The sequence below is a fragment of the Leptopilina heterotoma genome, unplaced genomic scaffold, assembly GCF_015476425.1.
Source record: "Leptopilina heterotoma isolate Lh14 unplaced genomic scaffold, ASM1547642v1 Lhet_44, whole genome shotgun sequence".
NCBI lineage: Eukaryota > Metazoa > Arthropoda > Insecta > Hymenoptera > Figitidae > Leptopilina > Leptopilina heterotoma.
The window spans coordinates 3,623,073-3,646,645 of NW_025111084.1; the positions used below are offsets into that span (position 1 = coordinate 3,623,073).

General features: G+C 25.8%; 2 protein-coding genes across 3 annotated transcripts; one reads left to right on the top strand and one right to left on the bottom strand.

The window, feature by feature from the left end:
- Positions 1-3,242: 3,242 nt before the first annotated feature.
- Positions 3,243-9,466, top strand: LOC122507029 (V-type proton ATPase subunit H). 2 transcript variants are annotated; one of them, XM_043619524.1, is made up of 10 exons: positions 3,243-3,450; positions 3,772-3,853; positions 3,923-4,112; positions 4,177-4,395; positions 6,654-6,755; positions 7,392-7,597; positions 7,695-7,779; positions 8,178-8,584; positions 8,661-8,774; positions 8,899-9,466. In XM_043619524.1, exons 1-10 carry the CDS (start codon positions 3,393-3,395, stop codon positions 8,984-8,986), a joined length of 1,551 nt encoding a protein of 516 aa, XP_043475459.1. In that variant the 5' UTR covers positions 3,243-3,392; the 3' UTR covers positions 8,987-9,466. The 2 variants fall into 2 exon arrangements, with proteins under 2 accessions (XP_043475459.1, XP_043475460.1); XM_043619525.1 differs by lacking the exon at positions 6,654-6,755.
- Positions 9,467-9,475: 9 nt separating this feature from the next.
- LOC122507028 (DNA-directed RNA polymerase I subunit RPA2) lies at positions 9,476-22,167 on the bottom strand. The gene is made up of 15 exons (XM_043619523.1): positions 22,014-22,167; positions 21,451-21,783; positions 21,074-21,313; positions 20,472-20,794; positions 20,080-20,336; positions 19,646-19,888; positions 19,054-19,538; positions 18,796-18,903; positions 18,457-18,633; positions 18,158-18,372; positions 17,872-18,010; positions 17,628-17,784; positions 17,061-17,314; positions 16,804-16,968; positions 9,476-9,794 (listed from the first exon to the last, which is right to left on the bottom strand). Exons 1-15 carry the CDS (start codon positions 22,080-22,082, stop codon positions 9,582-9,584), a joined length of 3,378 nt encoding a protein of 1,125 aa, XP_043475458.1. The 5' UTR covers positions 22,083-22,167; the 3' UTR covers positions 9,476-9,581.
- Positions 22,168-23,573: the final 1,406 nt, after the last annotated feature.

Here is a 23,573-nt window from a genome sequence, read left to right on the forward strand (position 1 = left end):
TTATACAAAGGGCAACGTGCTCCAAACAACTTTGTTTAAATGCAATATAAATGTGGCGTTAATAATTTGCCAAGAATGACAATATTTAGGCGACACTTGTATAAAAAAAAAGAAGTTATTCGATATTAGGAAGAGCTTAATATTATAACAGACTGTACTGACAATTTTATACATATTATATATATAAAAAAACAAAAAATATATATATAAATATAAATATATGTATACATCCATAGCGATTATAAATATTAAAAAAAACATTGATAAGAAAACATAAACGATTAGATTAAAACTGTGTAATACTAAAAAAACGATATCATAGTGTTATAGATATTCACGTATAGTATTTCTTATTAAAAAAAAAAAAAATGCGAACACCATGAAAGTTTTTCACACCTTTTTTTAACGAAATCGAAAATAACAAGAGTAGACTCGTGAAAAGACTATAAAAAAAATATTAAATAAATTTTTTTGTGATGGGGACAAGGCTTTTCCAGCAAAATAAAAAACCAGTAGTTTTATACATAAGAATAAAATTATCATTGGAAAATAAAACTCTTTTTATGAAAAAAGAACTTGTTTTTCTTTTTGTAAATATAAAACCCAAAATGATATGATATGTAGCCGCTTGAAACTATGCAGTCGCAACCAACAGTCTTCCATAAGTTTTGTTATTTATGAAAATAATTGAATTCTTGCAACAAATTTTATTAAAATTTTTTTTAAAGAATTAAATTCCGGAGAAAAATATTATTATTTATGAAAATAACTATAATTTCTTCTGAAGAATTTTATTCAAATTTTTTTAAATATAATTGAATTTCTCAGAATTTCTTAAAACTTTTTGAAAATAATTAAATTCCATCGAGAAATTTCGTTAAGAAATTGGAAATAATTGAAATCTAACGAAGAATTTTATTTATTAAATTTTTTTCTAAATAATTGAATTCCTGTGAAAAATATTATTTTTGAAAAGAATTCAATTGAGGCCTTGGATCCAATAACTCGCCCGACGCTCGAAGGCACGCGCTAATACCAGCCGGGTAGCAGTGAGTGGCCCAGAGGCGCTCACTGCTCACTGACTGGCAGTTGCGCGTTCCTCCGAGCGTCGGGCGAGTTATTGGATCCAAGGCCTCAATTCTTGGGAAGAATTTTTTTAAAATTTCTAATTGAATTGCTTCGAAGAATTTTATATTTTACGAAAATAATTGAATTGTTTCAAAGATTTTTTGTTTTCTAATCTATTTAATTTCATGACTATTTATAATTATAAACAGGCATGAAATAAACAACTGATTTATAAATCATTAAAATATATATCAAAGCAGTAATAATTTTTGTTTTTTTGTGGTAAAATCAAAAATTAAAAAATTGTATATCAATATTATATAAATAATAAGAACCACAAGGTAGTAAATTTAAACATGTTAATATAATTAAATGTTACCTTTTATAGCTGCTGTGTTTACAGTTCAAAATATCCATTAATTTATTGCACTATTTTCACTCGCGAAATCGATAATAATAAAAAAACATTTTTTGGATTACTTTCTTCAGTAAATAACTGCCGAAACTTAGTTTTTCGTAGTCAGTGCACCCAAAAGACTTTTTATTAATTTTTATTAAACTTGAAAAAAATATTTATTATCAAAAATATAATTTATATTTTGTAATTGAAAATAATTTGGCAAAACTGACATTTTTTAATTTACATTTATTATAAAATATTTTCAATTTTGTTGAAAGTAAAGACTTACTGTAGAAATTTTGTTCAGTTGTATTTATATTCTTGGTATTGTTTTGATTGGCCCCCTCCCATTAATAGCTAAATGTTAACGCGCCAAACGAATAATTTATAACCTCAAATATTATACAAAACTTGACACATTTTTCAGAAAAAACTTTCGAAATTTTTAATTTTATTCAAATATTAATTAGAAAAATCAATAAACAATAGAAAAATACACTAAAATACATAATTATGATGAACAAAAACAAACCGGCAGAGCAAGCGGTCGAAAATAATGTATTCTCTAATAATAGCAATTAAAGTAAATAATTCAACAAAATTGAATGATTTACTTGTAACACATAACCAATATCAAAGAAATCTTTCAGATTTTACTGTTAATTAACTATGATTAACTAAAATTAGTAAAAAATACTACTAAAAACTTGCGAATCTGAACTCACTGCACTGACAACGAACAACTGTGAACATATTTCAACAGAAAAGCAGAATAGCCAACATTGTACTTTATCATCACGAAGTCAGTGTTGCCAAAAGATTTTTGTTTGTTGAATTTTTATTAAAGCTTAATATAGTATTAAATATTGTTAATAAATTAATTATCCTGCTTGTTATACAAAATATTTAAACAATAATTTTTTCAACTTATATGAATTTGAGGAAATAAGAGTAAATTTTAATTGAAATTATATTATTACTAGAAACTTTAATCTCTTGTGTTTGTATTCTTGGAATTACTTTGACCTTGAAAGTTTACCCGCGAACCAAGCAAGTTACAACCATTAATATTAGACACAACTGAACTAAATTTGCAAAACTTTTTACAAATTATTTATCTTTATCATAATATTTAATGATTAACACAATAAAAAGTGGGAAAATGTATAAATATAACAAGATGGCGTACCGGTACGGCAACTTGTCGAGCAATATGCAATTCTCTGATTAACACACAATAAAATGGATATTTTAATAATTTGGAATTGTACTTCACCCATAAGAAAGGAATCTTCGAGATTTTGTCGGTAATTAACTAAAATAAGTACAAAATACTTGAAAAAACTTGTAAAAATTAATACACTGCACCGACTACGATCAACTCGGATCAACTGAATGTAGAAAGCAGAGTTGCCAATATTGCAAATGGCCGCCACCGAATTCCATTGCACATGCGCCAGTAAGAAAATCTAATTGGTGGAAAGTGCGAGGGATTATTTGAAATGATCTTCTTCTAAAAACCTATAATAATAGAAATATTTAATATTATCAATCAAATAAATAATTTCTAACATTGTAATACATTTTAAGAATAAATTGTCAATAAAGTGACTATAAATATTGACTATCAAAATTACATTTCTGAAACAAATAAATGAAAATAATAATAAATTTTTAAACTGTAGTCCTATCACTGCTACCAATAGAAAATCAAAAAATTTCCTAGCGAAAGTCACTATTATTTTGACAGGCATTTAAGTTGGTACAAATAAATTATAGTCTCGTGATTCTCGTGACTTGGATCGACCAGCTGAGCTTTAGTAGAAACAGTGATATTTATAAATAATTTGGAGAAAAAAAGGGAGAAAAATCGCCTGAAAAGGCGAATATTTTTACAAAAATTAACATCTAAATTATTTCCAAAATGACAGATCGAGCAAATATCAAGGAAATGATTCCTAAGCTGCCTGATGAGAAAATCGGTGAGAAATTTTTCTAAAATCACATGCCTTTTATGCCCCTCCCAATTTTGTTAATATTTCTACTTTGATTTTAATTCTATTCTTTTTAAATTGTTATTATTTTGATTAAAGTTTATCCAATTTATTTGACGTTCATCATTATAAATTCATAACCTGAATATTGTTCCAAAAATTGACAATTTTGACGTAACACGAACGTGACTTGTAGTGTTTTTCTCTGATTTTTTGTTTGACATTGAAATTCATTTAAGTATTCTTTTAATTTGTATATTTTTGTTAATTAATTATTTTCTGGGTTAATTTTGTAATAAATTTTCTTAGATATGTTGGCAGCGACGAGTGTTCTTCAACAACAGGCTGCAGAAATAAGAAGTCAGCGAATTAATTGGCAATCTTACCTCCAGTAAGTAAATAATAATAAAAATAAAGATATGAGTTTATATTTAGTGTTTGATAAATTGATTTTTTCCAGATCTCAAATGATATTGAAGGAGGATTTCGACTTTATAGCAACTTTCGACACAAGTGACGCAGCAGCAAGGGAAGCAAAATTAAAAGAAAATCCAAGTCAGGCAGCAAAGACATTTTTAAATCTTCTTGGTCATGTTTCGAAGGATCAAACTATTCAGTATATTCTCATAATGATCGATGATATGCTACAGGTATATTGATAAAAAATAAATTTGTTTAATAACTTTTTCTAAACCTCCATAATTTTTTTTACAGGAAGACCGCAGTCGTGTTGAAATTTTCCGTGAACATTCAAATCGAAAACGTGAATCTGTCTGGGGACCTTTCTTAAATCTTCTAAATAGACCTGATGGTTTTATAATGAATATGACATCGAGAATAATTGCGAAACTCGCTTGTTGGAGTCACGAGCTAATGGAGAAAACTGATCTTCAATTTTATTTAACGTGGCTCAAAGATCAATTGAAATTGAGCGTAAGTTTTTTTATACTATTAAAAAGTATTACTATTCAAAGTAATACTTGAATGGTCCCAGAAATTTATTTCTTCCAAGTTTCTAAATTCTATTGAATTTATGAATTTCAAAATTTATTTCTCTTTTCTTTTTTTTTCACAGTTAAATTAACTTACTGTTTTGTTTCAGACAAATATTAAATTTTTTCTTTGTATCTCACTCTAAAATGTAGTTGTAGAAACACTTGCTTTTCTCTGCATGCTTCTTCGCTTAAAATGTGTTTAACAAATTCGAACAAAAAATTCTACTATTAATTTCTTAATTATACCAATTAATGACATCACGTAGTTAGAATATTTCTAAGCTTTGACGATACAATCTAACATGAGTATTAGGCATAATGTAGAATTTAGACACTAGACTCTAACACATGATTTGTAACATTTTTAAATCGGTTTAATTTTCAAAAAGTGCAAAAATTATTTACTCCAAAATTATTTTTAGAAAATATATAATGATTTTGAATGAAAAAAATATTAGAACTCGATAAAAAAAGTTATTAAATGATTCAAAAATGTTACAAATCCAAACTCTAACTCATAATCTCAATAGGTAATGGTGCTTTGTAAATTTCTCGAGCGAAAGTTTCATTAATTTTTTTCAATTTACAGGGTTGCCACAGGTCGGGGAAAAGTCAGAAATTTTAATTAAAGTACTGCAAAAAAATATAATTTTTAGAATTCATAAGAAAATTCTGAATTTTGGTATCATTTTTGTTTGCCTCATAAACTATAAAATTACCACGATTTCTAATACAAAACCTTCAATTTTTTCTATTATTGACAATAATTTCTTTTTAAATAAATAAATTTCATAATTGTTCTCATAAAATTTTTCTCAATTCAATGATTTTCAATATTAATTTAATAAAATATTTCAAAAGAATTAAATTATTTAAAAGAAATTTTGATAAAATTCTAAGCAAACATTAAATTGTTTCCATAAATAATAAAAATTTCACAGGAATTCAACTATTTACAAATTTTTTATTAATTTCTTCGCAATAGCTCAATTATTTTCATAAATAATAAAACTCATCGCAGAATTTCAATTTTTTTTAAGACAATTTTAAATCAAATTCCTCGAAAAATGTAATTATTCTTAAAAATTTTATTAAAATTCGTCAAGAGAATTCAATTATTTAAAAATTTGTTAATAACATTCTTTGTGAGAATTTAATTTTAAAAAACATTCAATTAATTAATACTATTTATTTTTTTATTTAATTAATTGAATTCTCGTAGAATTTTTTAATATTGAAAATTCTCAAAAAAACTTTTACAAAAATTATTAAAAATAATTGATAATTGATTTCTTTTGAAGAATTTTAATAAAATTTTTGAAAACAATTACATTTTTCGGAGAATTTACTTAAAATTGTATAAAAAATAGTTAAAATCCTGTGAAGAATTTTATTATTTAGAAAAATAATTGAATTCTTGCAACGAATTTTTTACATTTCTCTTAAATAATTGAATTCTTGCAACGAATTCTATTACATTTGTTTTAAATAATTGAAGTCCTATGAAGAATTTTATTATTTATAAAAGTAATATTGAATTCTTGCAACGAATTTTATTACATCTTCTTTAAAAAAATTGAATTCTTTTGAGAAATTTTATTAAAATAGTAGATTTTGAAATATTTTGAATTTCAGCGAAAAATTTCATTATTTGTAAAATGTAATTGAATTTTTTAAAAAAAATTTTGAAATTAATTACATTTTTCGAGGAATTTATTTAAAATTGTAATAAAAATAATTGAAATCCTACGAAAAATTTTATTATTCATGAAAATAATTGAATTCTTACTCAAGGAATGTTATTACACTTTTTTAAATAATTGAATTCATGTGAAAAATTTTATTACTTACTAATGAATTTTAGAGTGAATCAGAATATTCTTTAGGTTCAGGGGAAAAGTCAAAAAAATTTTCTCGCCATCAGGGTAAAGTGAGGAAAACAAATGTAATTTTTTGTGGCAACCCTGATTTAAAAAAAGAACAAATTCGTATTTGTTTTCTAGGCACATTCGAAAGTGAGAATATTAAAATAGAAACTTAAATCATGTATTATCGATCCAGCAATATCAGTGTTGCTTTCATTGGCAAGGTTGTGGGTTTATAATATATATAAAAACAAAAAAAGAATATTAAATAGAAAAATATGTACATAATTGAAAAACGCGAATGGACGACACATCGAGTGGGTTTTTTTAGTTCGATGCCCTTCAGGAGGGAAGCATGCATGCCGAGGTAGTGCAGGACAACAACCCCAATGAGGCTGGGGAGGCCAATGAGCTACATGAATTGCTCAATCCGGTTGGTTTTTTGTAACATTTAGAGAAAATTTCGCCATAACGTTAAGTACAATTTTTCTGCCAGTATTTTAATAATTCAAGGAAAAAAATAACACCTTAAGTACAATTGTTGTTGATAGTATTCAGTACATATTTTTTACTATTTCAAAGAAAAAAATTATAGGAGAAATAAAAATAACAGAAGAAAATAATAGAAAAGGAAAAAGAATGAAGGAAAAAAATACAAAGAGAAGTAAAAAACAAAAAAGTAAATAAACTAATTTAGGTTTTAATTAACATGGAAAAAAATTGCTAACAATTTTTTTTATGGTATCAGCTGTAATTTTAGAAGATCTTTTACAAATTAAAATCAAATGCACCATTACTTTTTCTAAATCAGAGAAAGCACTAGCTACTTATATATATTAACGAGTAATAATAGGGAGATTAATGCGATGCGCATGTTAGATTTATTTTACATAGACTGTACTTTATTAAAATATGCAGATAACATGCATGCATAATGTTTCTACTATTTCTTTATAAAAAAAACTACATTATTAGATAAGAACAATAAACATTCGTTTTATTAAAAATAAATAGAAAATGTAAATGAAAAAAGATGACTATTTTTGCTTTCTTTTTCTCTCGAATTTAGAATAACGATTATATTCAATCTGTGGCGAGATGTCTTCAAATGATGCTGCGAATTGATGAATATAGATTTTCATTCGTCTCCGTCGATGGTATTTCAACATTATTGAGCGTACTTTCAGGCCGTGTCAATTTTCAAGTGCAATATCAACTTATTTTCTGCCTTTGGGTGCTCACCTTTAATCCTCTGCTGGCAGAGAAAATGAATAAGTAGGTTTTCTTTAATTAGTAATTGTCTCAATATTTTTTATGGTAAAAAAACTGAAAAAGAAATTTTAATGATTTAAAATAAAAAATCTTTTTTCAGATTCAATGTTATTCCTATTTTGGCAGACATTCTCAGTGATTCTGTAAAGGAAAAAGTGACGAGAATTATTCTCGCAGTATTCAGAGTAAGTTAAAAATTTGAGAATTTCAAATTATTAATATTAAAATTAAAATTATAAGATAAATTCCCGCGAATAAATTTATTAATTAAGAAAATAATTGAATTATACAAAATTTAACCAAATTTTTAAGAATAATTGAATTCTTTTACAAACTTTTATTAACATTTTTTTAAACAATTGAATTCCTCTTGAGAATTTAATTATTTTCGAATATAATTGAATTATTATCAAGAATTAAAATTTTTAAAAATAATAAATAATAATAATTAATTTGTTAATTAGTTAATATAAAATTTCTAAATCTTAAATCTGAAATTATCGAGAAATTGAACTTGTTATTTAAAAACAAAAAAAATATTTTGTAATTTGTCCCATAATTAACTGTTTTTGCTTTTTTTCAGAACCTAATTGAAAAGGTAGGAGACGCACAAGTCGCCAAGGAACATTGCATTGCAATGGTCCAATGTAAAGTATTGAAACAATTATCAATTTTGGGTCAACGAAAATTCGACGATGAAGATATTACCGGAGATATTGATTTCTTAAATGATAAATTACAAGCTTCTGTTCAGGATCTCAGTTCATTTGATGAATATTCCACAGAGGTGAAATCTGGTCGTCTCGAATGGTCACCAGTTCACAAGTCTGGCAAATTTTGGCGAGAGAATGCTGGTCGTTTGAATGAGAAAAATTACGAGCTTCTTCGTATTCTTGTACATTTACTTGAGACCAGTAAAGATCCTCTAGTTTTAAGTGTCGCAAGTTTTGATATTGGTGAATATGTTCGTCACTATCCACGTGGAAAACAGTGAGAAATTTTTCTATTTTTTCACTACATATTTTTGAATTGCTTAAAAATTTAATTGATAATTTTTTTTCACCAGCGTTATTGAGCAACTTGGTGGTAAGCAACGTGTAATGCAACTTCTTGGACATGAGGATCCAAATGTACGATATGAAGCTTTATTGGCTGTACAGAAATTAATGGTGCATAATTGGTAAGTGAAAGATAATGAAAATATTTTTAAAAGAATAATAGAAATGTAAAAATTTCTTAAATAAAATATTAAATTAAAATTTAATATTAAATTAAAATTAATACTTATAATTTTCCATCAACAGGGAATACTTAGGAAAGCAGTTGGAGAAAGATCAAGGAACACCGCAGCAAGGAACAAAATCAGGTGCACAAGTTCCAGCTAAAGCATAAAATAATCATTTATTTCCAAAATTTTCACTATAAAACGAAAATAGCTTACCTGACGCTTGTCTAGAATTTTAGAGAATCCATTAAGTTTTTACGCGTGTTAGAATTTTAACTAAAACATACACCATGAATCTGTAATTGAAACTATTCACGCTTCTCCGATTCAAATTTCATTAAAAATGAATCACACAAATTTTATCAATTTGGAAGGAAAAAAACAAAAATCAGGTATTAACATTCCATATTATAAAGAAAATTACGTGATTAATCTCGTTGTATTGATCGTAAATTTAATTTTCTGTCCAAAAAGAAGAAATAAAATAAATAGTAATTATGCATGTAAATACACAGAATTAATAATCATAAATTTGTGGCGATATGTGTAAACTAAATTTGTAATATAATGTTGTTAATTTGTTGTTGTAACTTGAAAGTCTTGAATATTAGCAAATAAATAATAATAATAATAATAAAAATAAGTAATTTTTGGAATTCCTTTTTTTCAAAATTCATTTTTTTATTACATAAATTACACAAATGTATAAAGTCTATTAGATTTGCATTTTTTTTTTTTTAAATATTGTATTTATCTATAATTCTATTTTTCCTCAATGTCGAGTTTCACCTTTATATTACACGATGCTAATTCGTAAACCAAATAGCGAAAGATGTAGGGCAAATCAATTTCTTTAGAAGAATGATCATTGTCACACATTCTGCACCTAATTTTTCTCTCACCAATTCCCGCTTTACTTACTGATAATTCCATTCCCGGACCAAGCAAAGTTCCACATTGTTGACAAATCAACATCTGGAATTCGATAAATGTAATTTTTATCAATCTATATTATTAATAAAATCAGACATCTGTCTGTACATTGCTCCAAGCTTGAAAATTTTTATATATTTTTTCAATTTAAGACATTGGAATTCGAAAGATGTTAAAAAAAATTTCTGTCTGTCTGTCTGTATGCAAAATTGAATCCCTTTCTACAATAAAATTTAAAAAAAGACGTATTAAAAAATTTTTTTTTAAGAAATTCGGTTTATTTAATTTTTGATAATTTTCGATAATTTTAGATTTTTTACCAAAGAGTCGAGACTATTAAATAAGTAAAGTATGTTTCAAAAGCACAAAAATAATAAAGCTAAATCCCATAAAAAAGAGGAAAAATGTTGAATTTTAAGAAATTTGGATTTTTGAATTTTTGATAATTTTTGATAATTTTGGATTTTTTACCAAAGAGTCGAGACTATTGAATGAGTAAAGTATTTTTCAAAAGCACAAAAATAGTGAAGCCAAACGCCATGAAAGAGAGAAGAAAATGTTGAATTTTAAGAAATTCGGATTTTTGAATTTTTGAGAATTTTCTATAATTTTTTATTTTTTACCAAAGAGTCGAGACTATTAAATAGGTAAAGCATTTTCCAAAAGCACAAAAATAGTGAAGCCAAATGCCATGAAAGGGAGGAAAAAATGTTGAATTTTAAGAAATTCGGATTTTTGAATTTTTGAGAATTTTCTATAATTTTTTATTTTTTACCAAAGAGTCGAGACTATTGAATGAGTAAAGTATTTTTCAAAAGCACAAAAATAGTAAAGCCAAACGCCATGAAAGAGAGAAGAAAATGTTGAATTTTAAGAAATTCGGATTTTTGAAATTTTGAGAATTTTCTATAATTTTTTATTTTTTACCAAAGAGTCGAGACTATTAAATAGGTAAAGCATTTTCCAAAAGCACAAAAATAATGAAGCAAAATCCCACAAAAGAGAAGAAAAAATGTTGAATTTTAAGAAATTTGGATTTTTGAATTTTTGATAATTTTTGATAATTTTGGATTTTTTACCAAAGAGTCGAGACTATTAAATGAGTAAAGTATTTTCCAAAAGCACAAAAATAATAAAGCTAAATCCCATAAAAGAGAGGACAAAATGTTGAATTTTAAGAAATTTGGATTTTTGAATTTTTTATAATTTTTTATAATTTTGGATTTTTTACCAAAGAGTCGAGACTATTGAATGAGTAAAGTATTTTTCAAAAGCACAAAAATAGTGAAGCCAAACGCCATGAAAGAGAAGAAAAAATGTTGAATTTTAAGAAATTTGGATTTTTGAATTTTTGATAATTTTTGATAATTTTGGATTTTTTACCAAAGAGTCGAGACTATTAAATGAGTAAAGTATTTTCCAAAAGCACAAAAATAATAAAGCTAAATCCCATAAAAGAGAGGAAAAAATGTTGAATTTTAAGAAATTCGGATTTTTGAATTTTTGAGAATTTTCTATAATTTTTTATTTTTTACCAAAGAGTCGAGACTATTAAATAGGTAAAGCATTTTCCAAAAGCACAAAAATAATGAAGCTAAATCCCACAAAAGAGAAGAAAAAATGTTGAATTTTAAGAAATTTGGATTTTTGATAATTTTTGATAATTTTGGATTTTTTACCAAAGAGTCGAGACTATTAAATGAGTAAAGTATTTTCCAAAAGCACAAAAATAATAAAGCTAAATCCCATAAAAGAGAGGAAAAAAAGTTGAATTTTAAGAAATTTGGATTTTTGAATTTTTTATAATTTTTTATAATTTTGGATTTTTTACCAAAGAGTCGAGACTATTGAATAAGTAAAGTATTTTTCAAAAGCACAAAAATAGTGAAGCCAAACGCCATGAAAGAGAGAAGAAAATGTTGAATTTTAAGAAATTCGGATTTTTGAATTTTTGAGAATTTTCTATAATTTTTTATTTTTTACCAAAGAGTCGAGACTATTAAATAGGTAAAGCATTTTCCAAAAGCACAAAAATAGTAAAGCCATATGCCATGAAAGGGAGGAAAAAATGTTGAATTTTAAGAAATTTGGATTTTTGAATTTTTGATAATATTTGATAATTTTGGATTTTTTACCAAAGAGTCGAGACTATTAAATGAGTAAAGTATTTTCCAAAAGCACAAAAATAATAAAGCTAAATCCCATAAAAGAGAGGAAAAAATGTTGAATTTTAAGAAATTTGGATTTTTGAATTTTTGATAATTTTTGATAATTTTGGATTTTTTACCAAAGAGTCAAGACTATTAAATGAGTAAAGTATTTTCCAAAAGCACAAAAATAATAAAGCTAAATCCCATAAAAGAGAGGAAAAAATGTTGAATTTTAAGAAATTTGGATTTTTGAATTTTTTATAATTTTTTATAATTTTGGATTTTTTACCAAAGAGTCGAGACTATTGAATGAGTAAAGTATTTTTCAAAAGCACAAAAATAGTGAAGCCAAACGCCATGAAAGAGAAGAAAAAATGTTGAATTTTAAGAAATTTGGATTTTTGAATTTTTGATAATTTTTGATAATTTTGGATTTTTTACCAAAGAGTCGAGACTATTAAATGAGTAAAGTATTTTCCAAAAGCACAAAAATAATAAAGCTAAATCCCATAAAAGAGAGGAAAAAAAGTTGAATTTTAAGAAATTTGGATTTTTGAATTTTTTATAATTTTGGATTTTTTACCAAAGAGTCGAGACTATTGAATGAGTAAAGTATTTTTCAAAAGCACAAAAATAGTGAAGCCAAACGCCATGAAAGAGAGAAGAAAATGTTGAATTTTAAGAAATTCGGATTTTTGAATTTTTGAGAATTTTCTATAATTTTTTATTTTTTACCAAAGAGTCGAGACTATTAAATAGGTAAAGCATTTTCCAAAAGCACAAAAATAGTAAAGCCATATGCCATGAAAGGGAGGAAAAAATGTTGAATTTTAAGAAATTTGGATTTTTGAATTTTTGATAATATTTGATAATTTTGGATTTTTTACCAAAGAGTCGAGACTATTAAATGAGTAAAGTATTTTCCAAAAGCACAAAAATAATAAAGCTAAATCCCATAAAAGAGAGGAAAAAATGTTGAATTTTAAGAAATTCAGATTTTTGAATTTTTGATAATTTTCGATAATTTTGGATTTTTTACCAAAGAGTCGAGACTATTGAATGAGTAAAGTATTTTTAAAAAGCACAAAAATAGTGAAGCCAAACGCCATGAAAGAGGAGAGAAAATGGTGAATTTTAAGAAATTCAGATTTTTGAATTTTTGATAATTTTCGATAATTTTGGATTTTTTTACCAAAGAGTTGAGACTATTAAATGAGTAAAGTTTTTTCCAAAAGCACAAAAATAATAAAGCTAAATGCCATAAAAGAGAGGAAAAAATGTTGAATTTTAAGAAATTTGGATTTTTGAATTTTTTATAATTTTTTATAATTTTGGATTTTTTACCAAAGAGTCGAGACTATTGAATGAGTAAAGTATTTTTCAAAAGCACAAAAATAGTGAAGCCAAACGCCATGAAAGAGAGAAGAAAATGTTGAATTTTAAGAAATTCGGATTTTTGAATTTTTGAGAATTTTCTATAATTTTGGATTTTTTACCAAAGAGTCGAGACTATTAAATAGGTAAAGCATTTTCCAAAAGCACAAAAATAGTGAAGCCAAATGCCATGAAAGGGAGGAAAAAATGTTGAATTTTAAGAAATTTGGATTTTTGAATTTTTGATAATTTTGGATTTTTTACCAAAGAGTCGAGACTATTAAATAGGTAAAGTATTTTCCAAAAGCACAAAAATAATAAAGCTAAATCCCATAAAAGAGAGGAAAAAATGTTGAATTTTAAGAAATTTGGATTTTTTAATTTTTTATAATTTTTTATAATTTTGGATTTTTTACCAAAGAGTCGAGACTATTGAATGAGTAAAGTATTTTTCAAAAGCACAAAAATAGTGAAGCCAAACGCCATGAAAGAGAGAAGAAAATGTTGAATTTTAAGAAATTCGGATTTTTGAATTTTTGAGAATTTTCTATAATTTTTTATTTTTTACCAATGAGTCGAGACTATTAAATAGGTAAAGCATTTTCCAAAAGCACAAAAATAGTAAAGCCAAATGCCATGAAAGGGAGGAAAAAATGTTGAATTTTAAGAAATTTGGATTTTTGAATTTTTTATAATTTTTTATAATTTTGGATTTTTTACCAAAGAGTCGAGACTATTGAATGAGTAAAGTATTTTTCAAAAGCACAAAAATAGTGAAGCCAAACGCCATGAAAGAGAGAAGAAAATGTTGAATTTTAAGAAATTCGGATTTTTGAATTTTTGAGAATTTTCTATAATTTTGGATTTTTTACCAAAGAGTCGAGACTATTAAATAGGTAAAGCATTTTCCAAAAGCACAAAAATAGTGAAGCCAAATGCCATGAAAGGGAGGAAAAAATGTTGAATTTTAAGAAATTTGGATTTTTGAATTTTTGATAATTTTGGATTTTTTACCAAAGAGTCGAGACTATTAAATAGGTAAAGTATTTTCCAAAAGCACAAAAATAATAAAGCTAAATCCCATAAAAGAGAGGAAAAAATGTTGAATTTTAAGAAATTTGGATTTTTTAATTTTTTATAATTTTTTATAATTTTGGATTTATTACCAAAGAGTCGAGACTATTGAATGAGTAAAGTATTTTTCAAAAGCACAAAAATAGTGAAGCCAAACGCCATGAAAGAGAGAAGAAAATGTTGAATTTTAAGAAATTCGGATTTTTGAATTTTTGAGAATTTTCTATAATTTTTTATTTTTTACCAATGAGTCGAGACTATTAAATAGGTAAAGCATTTTCCAAAAGCACAAAAATAGTAAAGCCAAATGCCATGAAAGGGAGGAAAAAATGTTGAATTTTAAGAAATTTGGATTTTTGAATTTTTTATAATTTTTTATAATTTTGGATTTTTTACCAAAGAGTCGAGACTATTGAATGAGTAAAGTATTTTTCAAAAGCACAAAAATAGTGAAGCCAAACGCCATGAAAGAGAGAAGAAAATGTTGAATTTTAAGAAATTCGGATTTTTGAATTTTTGAGAATTTTCTATAATTTTGGATTTTTTACCAAAGAGTCGAGACTATTAAATAGGTAAAGCATTTTCCAAAAGCACAAAAATAGTGAAGCCAAATGCCATGAAAGGGAGGAAAAAATGTTGAATTTTAAGAAATTTGGATTTTTGAATTTTTGATAATTTTTGATAATTTTGGATTTTTTACCAAAGAGTCGAGACTATTAAATAGGTAAAGTATTTTCCAAAAGCACAAAAATAATAAAGCTAAATCCCATAAAAGAGAGGAAAAAATGTTGAATTTTAAGAAATTTGGATTTTTTAATTTTTTATAATTTTTTATAATTTTGGATTTTTTACCAAAGAGTCGAGACTATTGAATGAGTAAAGTATTTTTCAAAAGCACAAAAATAGTGAAGCCAAACGCCATGAAAGAGAGAAGAAAATGTTGAATTTTAAGAAATTCGGATTTTTGAATTTTTGAGAATTTTCTATAATTTTTTATTTTTTACCAATGAGTCGAGACTATTAAATAGGTAAAGCATTTTCCAAAAGCACAAAAATAGTGAAGCCAAATGCCATGAAAGGGAGGAAAAAATGTTGAATTTTAAGAAATTTGGATTTTTGAATTTTTGATAATTTTTGATAATTTTGGATTTTTTACCAAAGAGTCGAGACTATTAAATAAGTAAAGTTTTTTACAAAAGCACAAAAATAATAAAGCTAAATCCCATAAAAGAGAGGAAAAAATGTTGAATTTTAAGAAATTCAGATTTTTGAATTTTTGATAATTTTCGATAATTTTGGATTTTTTACCAAAGAGTCGAGACTATTGAATGAGTAAAGTATTTTTAAAAAGCACAAAAATAGTGAAGCCAAACGCCATGAAAGAGGAGAGAAAATGGTGAATTTTAAGAAATTCAGATTTTTGAATTTTTGATAATTTTCGATAATTTTGGATTTTTTTACCAAAGAGTCGAGACTATTAAATGAGTAAAGTTTTTTCCAAAAGCACAAAAATAATAAAGCTAAATCCCATAAAAGAGAGGAAAAAATGTTGAATTTTAAAAAATTTGGATTTTTGAATTTTTGATAATTTTTGATAATTTTGGATTCTTTACCAAAGAGTCGAGACTATTAAATGAGTAAAGTATTTTCCAAAAGCACAAAAATAATAAAGCTAAATGCCATAAAAGAGAGGAAAAAATGTTGAATTTTAAGAAATTCGGATTTTTTAATTTTTGAGAATTTTCTATAATTTTGGATTTTTTACCAAAGAATCGAGACTATTAAATAGGTAAAGTATTTTCTAAAAGCACAAAAATAATAAAGCTAAATCCCATAAAAGAGAGGAAAAAATGTTGAATTTTAAGAAATTTGGATTTTTTAATTTTTGATAATTTTTTATAATTTTGGATTTTTCACCAAAGGGTCGAGACTATTGAATGAGTAAAGTATTTTTTAAAAGCACAAAAATAGTGAAGCCAAACGCCATGAAAGAGAGAAGAAAATGTTGAATTTTAAGAAATTCGGATTTTTGAATTTTTGAGAATTTTCTATAATTTTTTATTTTTTACCAAAGAGTCGAGACTATTAAATAGGTAAAGCATTTTCCAAAAGCACAAAAATAGTGAAGCCAAATGCCATAAAAAAGAGGAGAAAATGTTGAATTTTAAGAAATTTGGATTTTTGAATTTTTGATAATATTTGATAATTTTGGATTTTTTACCAAAGAGTCGAGACTATTAAATGAGTAAAGTATTTTCCAAAAGCACAAAAATAATAAAGCTAAATCCCATAAAAGAGAGGAAAAAATGTTGAATTTTAAGAAATTTGGATTTTTGATAATTTTTGATAATTTTGGATTTTTTACCAAAGATTCGAGATAATTTTAGATTTTGTTTATGTTAACTAATAATTTAACTAAAAAATTGTATCATCAATTTAATTCTATTTCGTACCGTGGCTTCATCAGAACAATGAAAGAGACGATCTTGCAGAAGAAAAGGACATGCGTGAGAGATTAATGAATCTCGTTCCATTTCTCCAAATCTCACACCTCCACCTCTTCTTCGTCCTTTAATTGGTTGTCTGGTCAAAGCGTCAATAGGACCTGTACTTCTCACCTTAAATTGAGAAACATATTTCGTAGTATTATACATTGCAGATTATTTATTTTTTAAAAATTAAAATTAGTTTCTGAATTAAAAATACAAACCTGCCATTTATCCGAAACCATGTGTCGAAGTCGTTGATAGTGAACGACACCCATGAAAATACTTGCCTGTAATTCTGTTCCAGTAACACCGCTGTACATTCTTTCGGTTCCATAATAATTATACCCACCTGCTTCTAAAAGTTTACCAAAATATTCCACGGCAGTGTCTTCCTCGGAATATCTAAATGGTGTTGCATCGTGTACGAGTCCATGAATCGATGCCGATTTTCCAGCCATTACTTCAATCATCATAGCTTCAATGATACAAGAAAGTGTTTTTACTTTTAAGATCTCAATTTTTAATTTATTTATAGCTTAATTTTAATTTTAATTTTAACTTCCAAGATTTCAATTTTTAATTTATTTATAGTTTAACTTGAATTTTAACTTCCAAGCTTTCAATTTTTATTTATCAAGTTTCGAAAGCAATTATTAATAATAGATTAAAATATAAATAAATTAATCTAATTTATTTAAAGTTTACGTTTAATTTTCTTTTTCAAAACTTCTTTTTACTTTTCTTTTCAAAACACACGCGAATTTAAATTGGAATTCTTAAACACCTACCAATTGTCATCCGACTAGGAAATCCGTGAGGATTAAAAATAATATCAGGAACTAGTCCCGTTTCGGAAACGGGTAAATCCTCTTGTGGCCACATTTGAGAGCAAATTCCCTTTTGTCCTGCTCGTGATGCAAATTTATCCCCAATACTCGGATTACGCTGAAAATAATTTGTCTCCTCAAATTATCTCATACGATTAAATGATTATAATTTAAAAGAATTTTATTTATTAATAAAAATACTAACCGGAACTCGATAAGTAATACAAGCTCTTCTTGGAATGTGGCTGTGCAAAGTACCGCAAAGTTTAACATTGTCCACGTAAACTTCTTCTTTACCATTGTATTTTCCCGTCGTATATTCGTTCTGATCTGAATTCCAATACCTGCGATAATAAAAAGTAAAATTAATGTAAACAATAAAATTAATAAGAAGAACAAAAATATACAGAGCAAAATAAATATAAAGAAGAACAAAAATATAAAGAACAAAATAAATATAAAAATAAATTAAATAAAAAAAATATGCCTACGAGTAATAAACGGTTCCTTTCTCAAGTTTAGTCCCAGGATTTGGAAGACCATCAGGATCTAAAATCTTCTCCAGGTCTTTATTATTTGGATCACGTGCAAAATAGTCCTTTTGTTCTTTCAAATCAATAAATTCGGATTTGTAAATCATTCCGTGAGCAAAACCTCTATCGTAGGAAGCTTTATTTATTATCATAGCATCTTCCATATCGTAACCCTGTAAAAAAAAATAGAAATAAATACCAAATTTTTAAAGAAAAAAAAAGTAATAATAATTATTCAATTATTATAAATATTTTACTGTGTAAGAAATGACGGCGACAATTGCATTTGTACCCATAGCAAAATTATCTAATCCAATGTCATCATGATGAGTCGGTCTAAATAACGGTGTCGCTGGAGTTTGTAATCTGTATAATTTGGTTTCCGATTGTTGAAGCCAATTATGACAAGGGGTACCCATCGTTTGTTTTCCCATCTGTGAAATAAATCCAAGTTTTAGAAAATAAAAAAAGACGAAAATCAAATTAAGATGATTAAATTTAATATCATTTCTATTTTTTAAAAACAAAATTAATTTGCTGAGAATTTTTTAAAATTTCAATAAATAAAATATTTAATGGGAAAAATATTTAATTACCTGACATTGATACATATTCCTGGGACTTTGATTATTGTCAGGCATTGGAATTAAACAAGCCAAATTGCTTAAGAAGGAAGTTTTCGATAATTCCTGATGAGTTGTTAACTGTGAATAAATTTTTTAATATTAAAAATAATAATTTAGTAAATAAGGAAATTACTAAAATTATTATTTAGTAAATATGTAAATTACTAAAACAATTATTTAGTATTGTTTTATTTATGATCATAAATATTTAAAGAAATAATGTCTCACCCCCTCGTGAGCTTCGTCTGGTTTAATACAAATATCCAAATAAACTTGCTCGAATGTTCCAATGAGCTCAATTTTCTTCACCGATAAATTTTGAACCGGTCTCATCATTCTTGTTGGTCCCGTAAATAAATACAATCCAGGATATTGTGCCGGAACATTTTTCTTGAGAACCAAAACAATTTCCGTTGTTGGAGGAATTTTACTATTAATCTTAAGAACACGAAGTTTATCAACAACACGCGCAACAATTTTATCCTCAATCAAGCCAATTATTTTTCCATCCAACATAATTGTGTGCATTATAGAATGGGAATTTTTCCAATCGTCAGCTCTTGATAGTGGTAACATTCCTAGGTCCAGTAAAAAATCGGGAATTGCTTCCTTCAATTTTTGATCCGGATGTTTCGTTATAATACAACTCATTGTCAAGTGATTCAGGAGTCCGCATGGCGTTCCATCGGGTGTATGGACTGGACAAATAAATCCTGTGGAAAAAATTAAAATTGTAAAAAATGTATAAAATGTAAAAAATGTGAGAAATAAACAAAATAAATGAATTTAAAGATGTAAATAATAATTCAAAATTATTTACCCCAAGCGTCCGGAAGCAATTTTCGATGTTCCGTTGTTCTCATTTCGGTGAAAAAAGAACCTCTGTGAATTGCTCGAAAATGACTCATGTATCGCATTCTGTTAATATTTTCAGCTACAATTGTTAAACCTGATGTTTGCATAAGACCCAAACCGCTATCGGTTCGTATGTTTCCTGTCGCCATAAAATTTCCCATGGCATTTTCCACTGAACCGGAATGTTTCATTGCATTTACGACATCCACTATGGACAGAGAAGAGAAATTTAATTATTTGTTTATAAGAATTTTTACTATAAAGCTTCTAGTATTCAATTATTTTCTAAAATTTTAACTGAAATTCTTATCAGAAAGATTGACAAAAATTCAATTATTTAAATAAAAAAAACAATGCTGAGCAAGTTTCAAAAAATAAAATACTGTAATATTCACTCACGGGATTTTATGGTGTAATTATTAATTGTCTTGGCACGTTTCAAAATGGCAAATCTCACATTATTGAGCCATGTAGAAATTTTCTCTTTAATAATTTGCAAATATAAATGACCGCCCAATAAACATTCCTGCATCATAACTGCATCGACACCTTCAATTACACATTTATCCTGGCAAGCTGCAAATAATTTTTTTGTCATGTGAACGAGCAATTGAAATTTATCTACTGGATCGTCGAGATGAATTCCTATACAGTATCTAAAATATAAATTTTCATTTAGATATAAATTTCGATTTGAATATGAATTTTAATTAAAAATACATTTTATTGTTAAGAAAAGTAAACGATTATTTTCAGAGAAGAGAATAAATGAAAGAAATTTCTAAACTTACTTAATTATAAAATCACAGACTTCGGAATCTTTTGCATCGGCTGGTATTTCGTAAAATTTGACTCTACATAATTTTCCTATGTAAGCTTTACATTGATCGTGAGTAATTAAACCATCTTCTTTGACTGCTCGCATCATATTTGCAATGTAACCGTGATATTGTTTATCATCTTCACAACCAGCAATTAAAGCTTTATAAATGTAAATATCCGGTACGTCCATGAGACATTTTAGAATTAATAACAATGGTATGTAATACATGTATTTTCTATGTGAAAAGGCCAATTTAACCGTTCCGTCTGTAACATAGTGCAGCGTATTCGTCTGGAAATAGAATCAAAAATTAAAAATTTTATTTGTAATTAATAATTATTATCTATTTCCTTATACTAATTTTTTTTTACTTTTTTAGTATACTAATTTATAAATGTACTTTGAAAATAGTTCCTAATTCTAATTTATAAATGTAAATTTAAAGTAAATTCCATTTACAAACAAATTTAATGTATGCAAAATTTAAATTTTCTTTAGTCCTGGATAAATTAAAAATATTAATTATAAATAAAAACTGGTATTTATAAATTACTATTTTTAAAAAATTACCACTGCAGTATTGTCGTCGCGAACGCATCTTATGTAAATACCGAGATCACTAAATAAACTTCCACGTTGCTTCCAACCAGATCTTTTAACGGCAATGGGATAATTTCTTCTGGTCATTAATAACATTCTTATCAGTTTTTCATGTCCTTTTATAACAAAATAACCACCCCATTCTTCCTCGTGTTCCTTGTGCGCTACCAATTGTGTAGGATTCATTCCATTCAGATGGCATTTATTCGACTGAAATTAAAAAATCTCGATTAGAGTTGAACATAATTGAATTTCTGCAATCATATCTAATTTCTCTAAAATTCGAGTCCTGTAAAATTTATAAATTCAACTATTTTTTTATAAATTACTATAAATTGTCCTAATACCTTAACCATTATCGGGATTTCTCCTAAATCTTTGTCTATGGATGGTTGGATTTTTCCATTGACAGACCATGCCATTTTCACTGTCAATAATCCTTTGTAAGTGTAACCTCGTTGTCGACATTCTGTTGGAAATATTCTGCGATTTTTTACTCCCAATGTACCTTCCGGAACTAATGGCTCTCTGACTTGAGCACTTTCAATCCAGAGTTTTATTTTATCTCCACTGCCAACGCTAAATTGAATGGGATAAATTTCATTTATAGCTGTTGCAAGACCTTCTTCTAGAAAATAATTAAAAGATTCTACGTGCGGAGTGCCAAGAGTTTGTAGTAACTGTAAATAAAATAAAACATTTTAGTTTAAATAATACAAGACGATTTTTAAAAGAACAAAACAAAATTTCCCTTTTATTAATTATTAACTAATCTATTTAATTTATTCGCCAAATTATAAAAATAGATTCTTATTTATAATTTCAATAAATATGATTGTTTACCTTAGTTTGTACAAGAGTCGAAATTATGATTTATTTGCAAGCTAAAAGAATATTTCATTGTACTTACGGGATTTTGTGACTTTGCTGGTTTCCAAAAATTAGGAGCAGTGTTTGTTAATTTCGGTTCACGTGACATTTTTCAAACAATAAAACTAAAAAAACAATAACATGCTTGTACAGTAGTGCAACACCACGTGCAATTATGACAACATAACCTATAAATGTATATATGAACAACAAACAGTATATAAACCTATTTTACCGACAAATAATAATAAACATTTCAAACTAAACATTTTTCTAATTATTTACTAAATTTACAATAATATTGTTAAATTTTGCATTAATAATTTAGATAATTAATTATTAATTATCGGCAAATTAAATTGATCATATTCAATTATATTTAAAAATAAAATAATTTCTATTTTTCCATTATTTTTATACATTTATTATAATATTTATTAAATTTATTGAATTCACTAAATAAATCCTAAAATAAATTTTGAAAATAAACATTTTTTACAATAACAATTTCAAAAAAAATTGTCCACCAATGAAAGGTTTCTATTTTCCCGCAACTAAAACAGTCCACCAATTAGAGAACATGGAACAATCGTTCCATTCCGACGAGTTCCTTGGTGTTCATTCAAATAAAAATTAGTAAAAACGCAATTTTAAACTAATTTTTTAGAAAAAAATTTTATGCACAAATTTTCAAGAATAAATTTCAAGATTCATTTTCAACATTTTCAAAAAACTTTCTAAATTTGGAATTTAGAAAAATAAAAACATTTAAGAAAAATAAACCTTAAAACTTGAAAAATCATTTGTAATGGAATTAAAAATATTTTATTTTTCCTAAAAATTACCTTGTTTTGTTTAAAAGATATTTTTGTATTTTTTAAAATAATTTTTTCTTTTATCGAAATTTTAATTGATTCTCGTCAAAATTGCATTTCTGACATGAAAACGAATCGATTAATCTATATAAAGTATATATATTTTATCAAAATTTATAAAATTAATCGCTATTTCTATTTTCCACAAAAAATTTAAATTTTTTATTTTTTGAAATTTTATCTTAACACTTCAAAATATTTATTGTATAATAAAAAATTAAGCATTAATGAGTTCGATTATAATTTGCAGTATTTGTAATTACAAATAAATATTTATCAAATACAAATAAAATAATTATAAATAAAAGTTAACCAAGATTCTTAGGGATAAATAATAAATTTTTTTTCAGTGTATCTATATAGATACACTGAAAAAAAAATTTATTTGATTCAAATAACCGATTAATTGACTATTATCAATTAAATAATTAATTGAATCAAATAATATTTATTGGGGCCAATTAAATGGCATTTGCTTCAAATACTGAAATTATTGGTTCAAATACCATTTAATTGACTCCAATAAATATTATTAGATTTAAGTAAATATTTAATTGATTACTATTTACACTGAAAAAAAATTTATTTGACTCAAATAATTTTTATTTAATTCAAATAAATCATATTTAAATCACTAATTTCAGTTTTTGAAGTAATTACAATTTAATTGAGTCAAATAAAAATTATTTGATACAAGCAAATATTCATTTGATATAATAAACAAG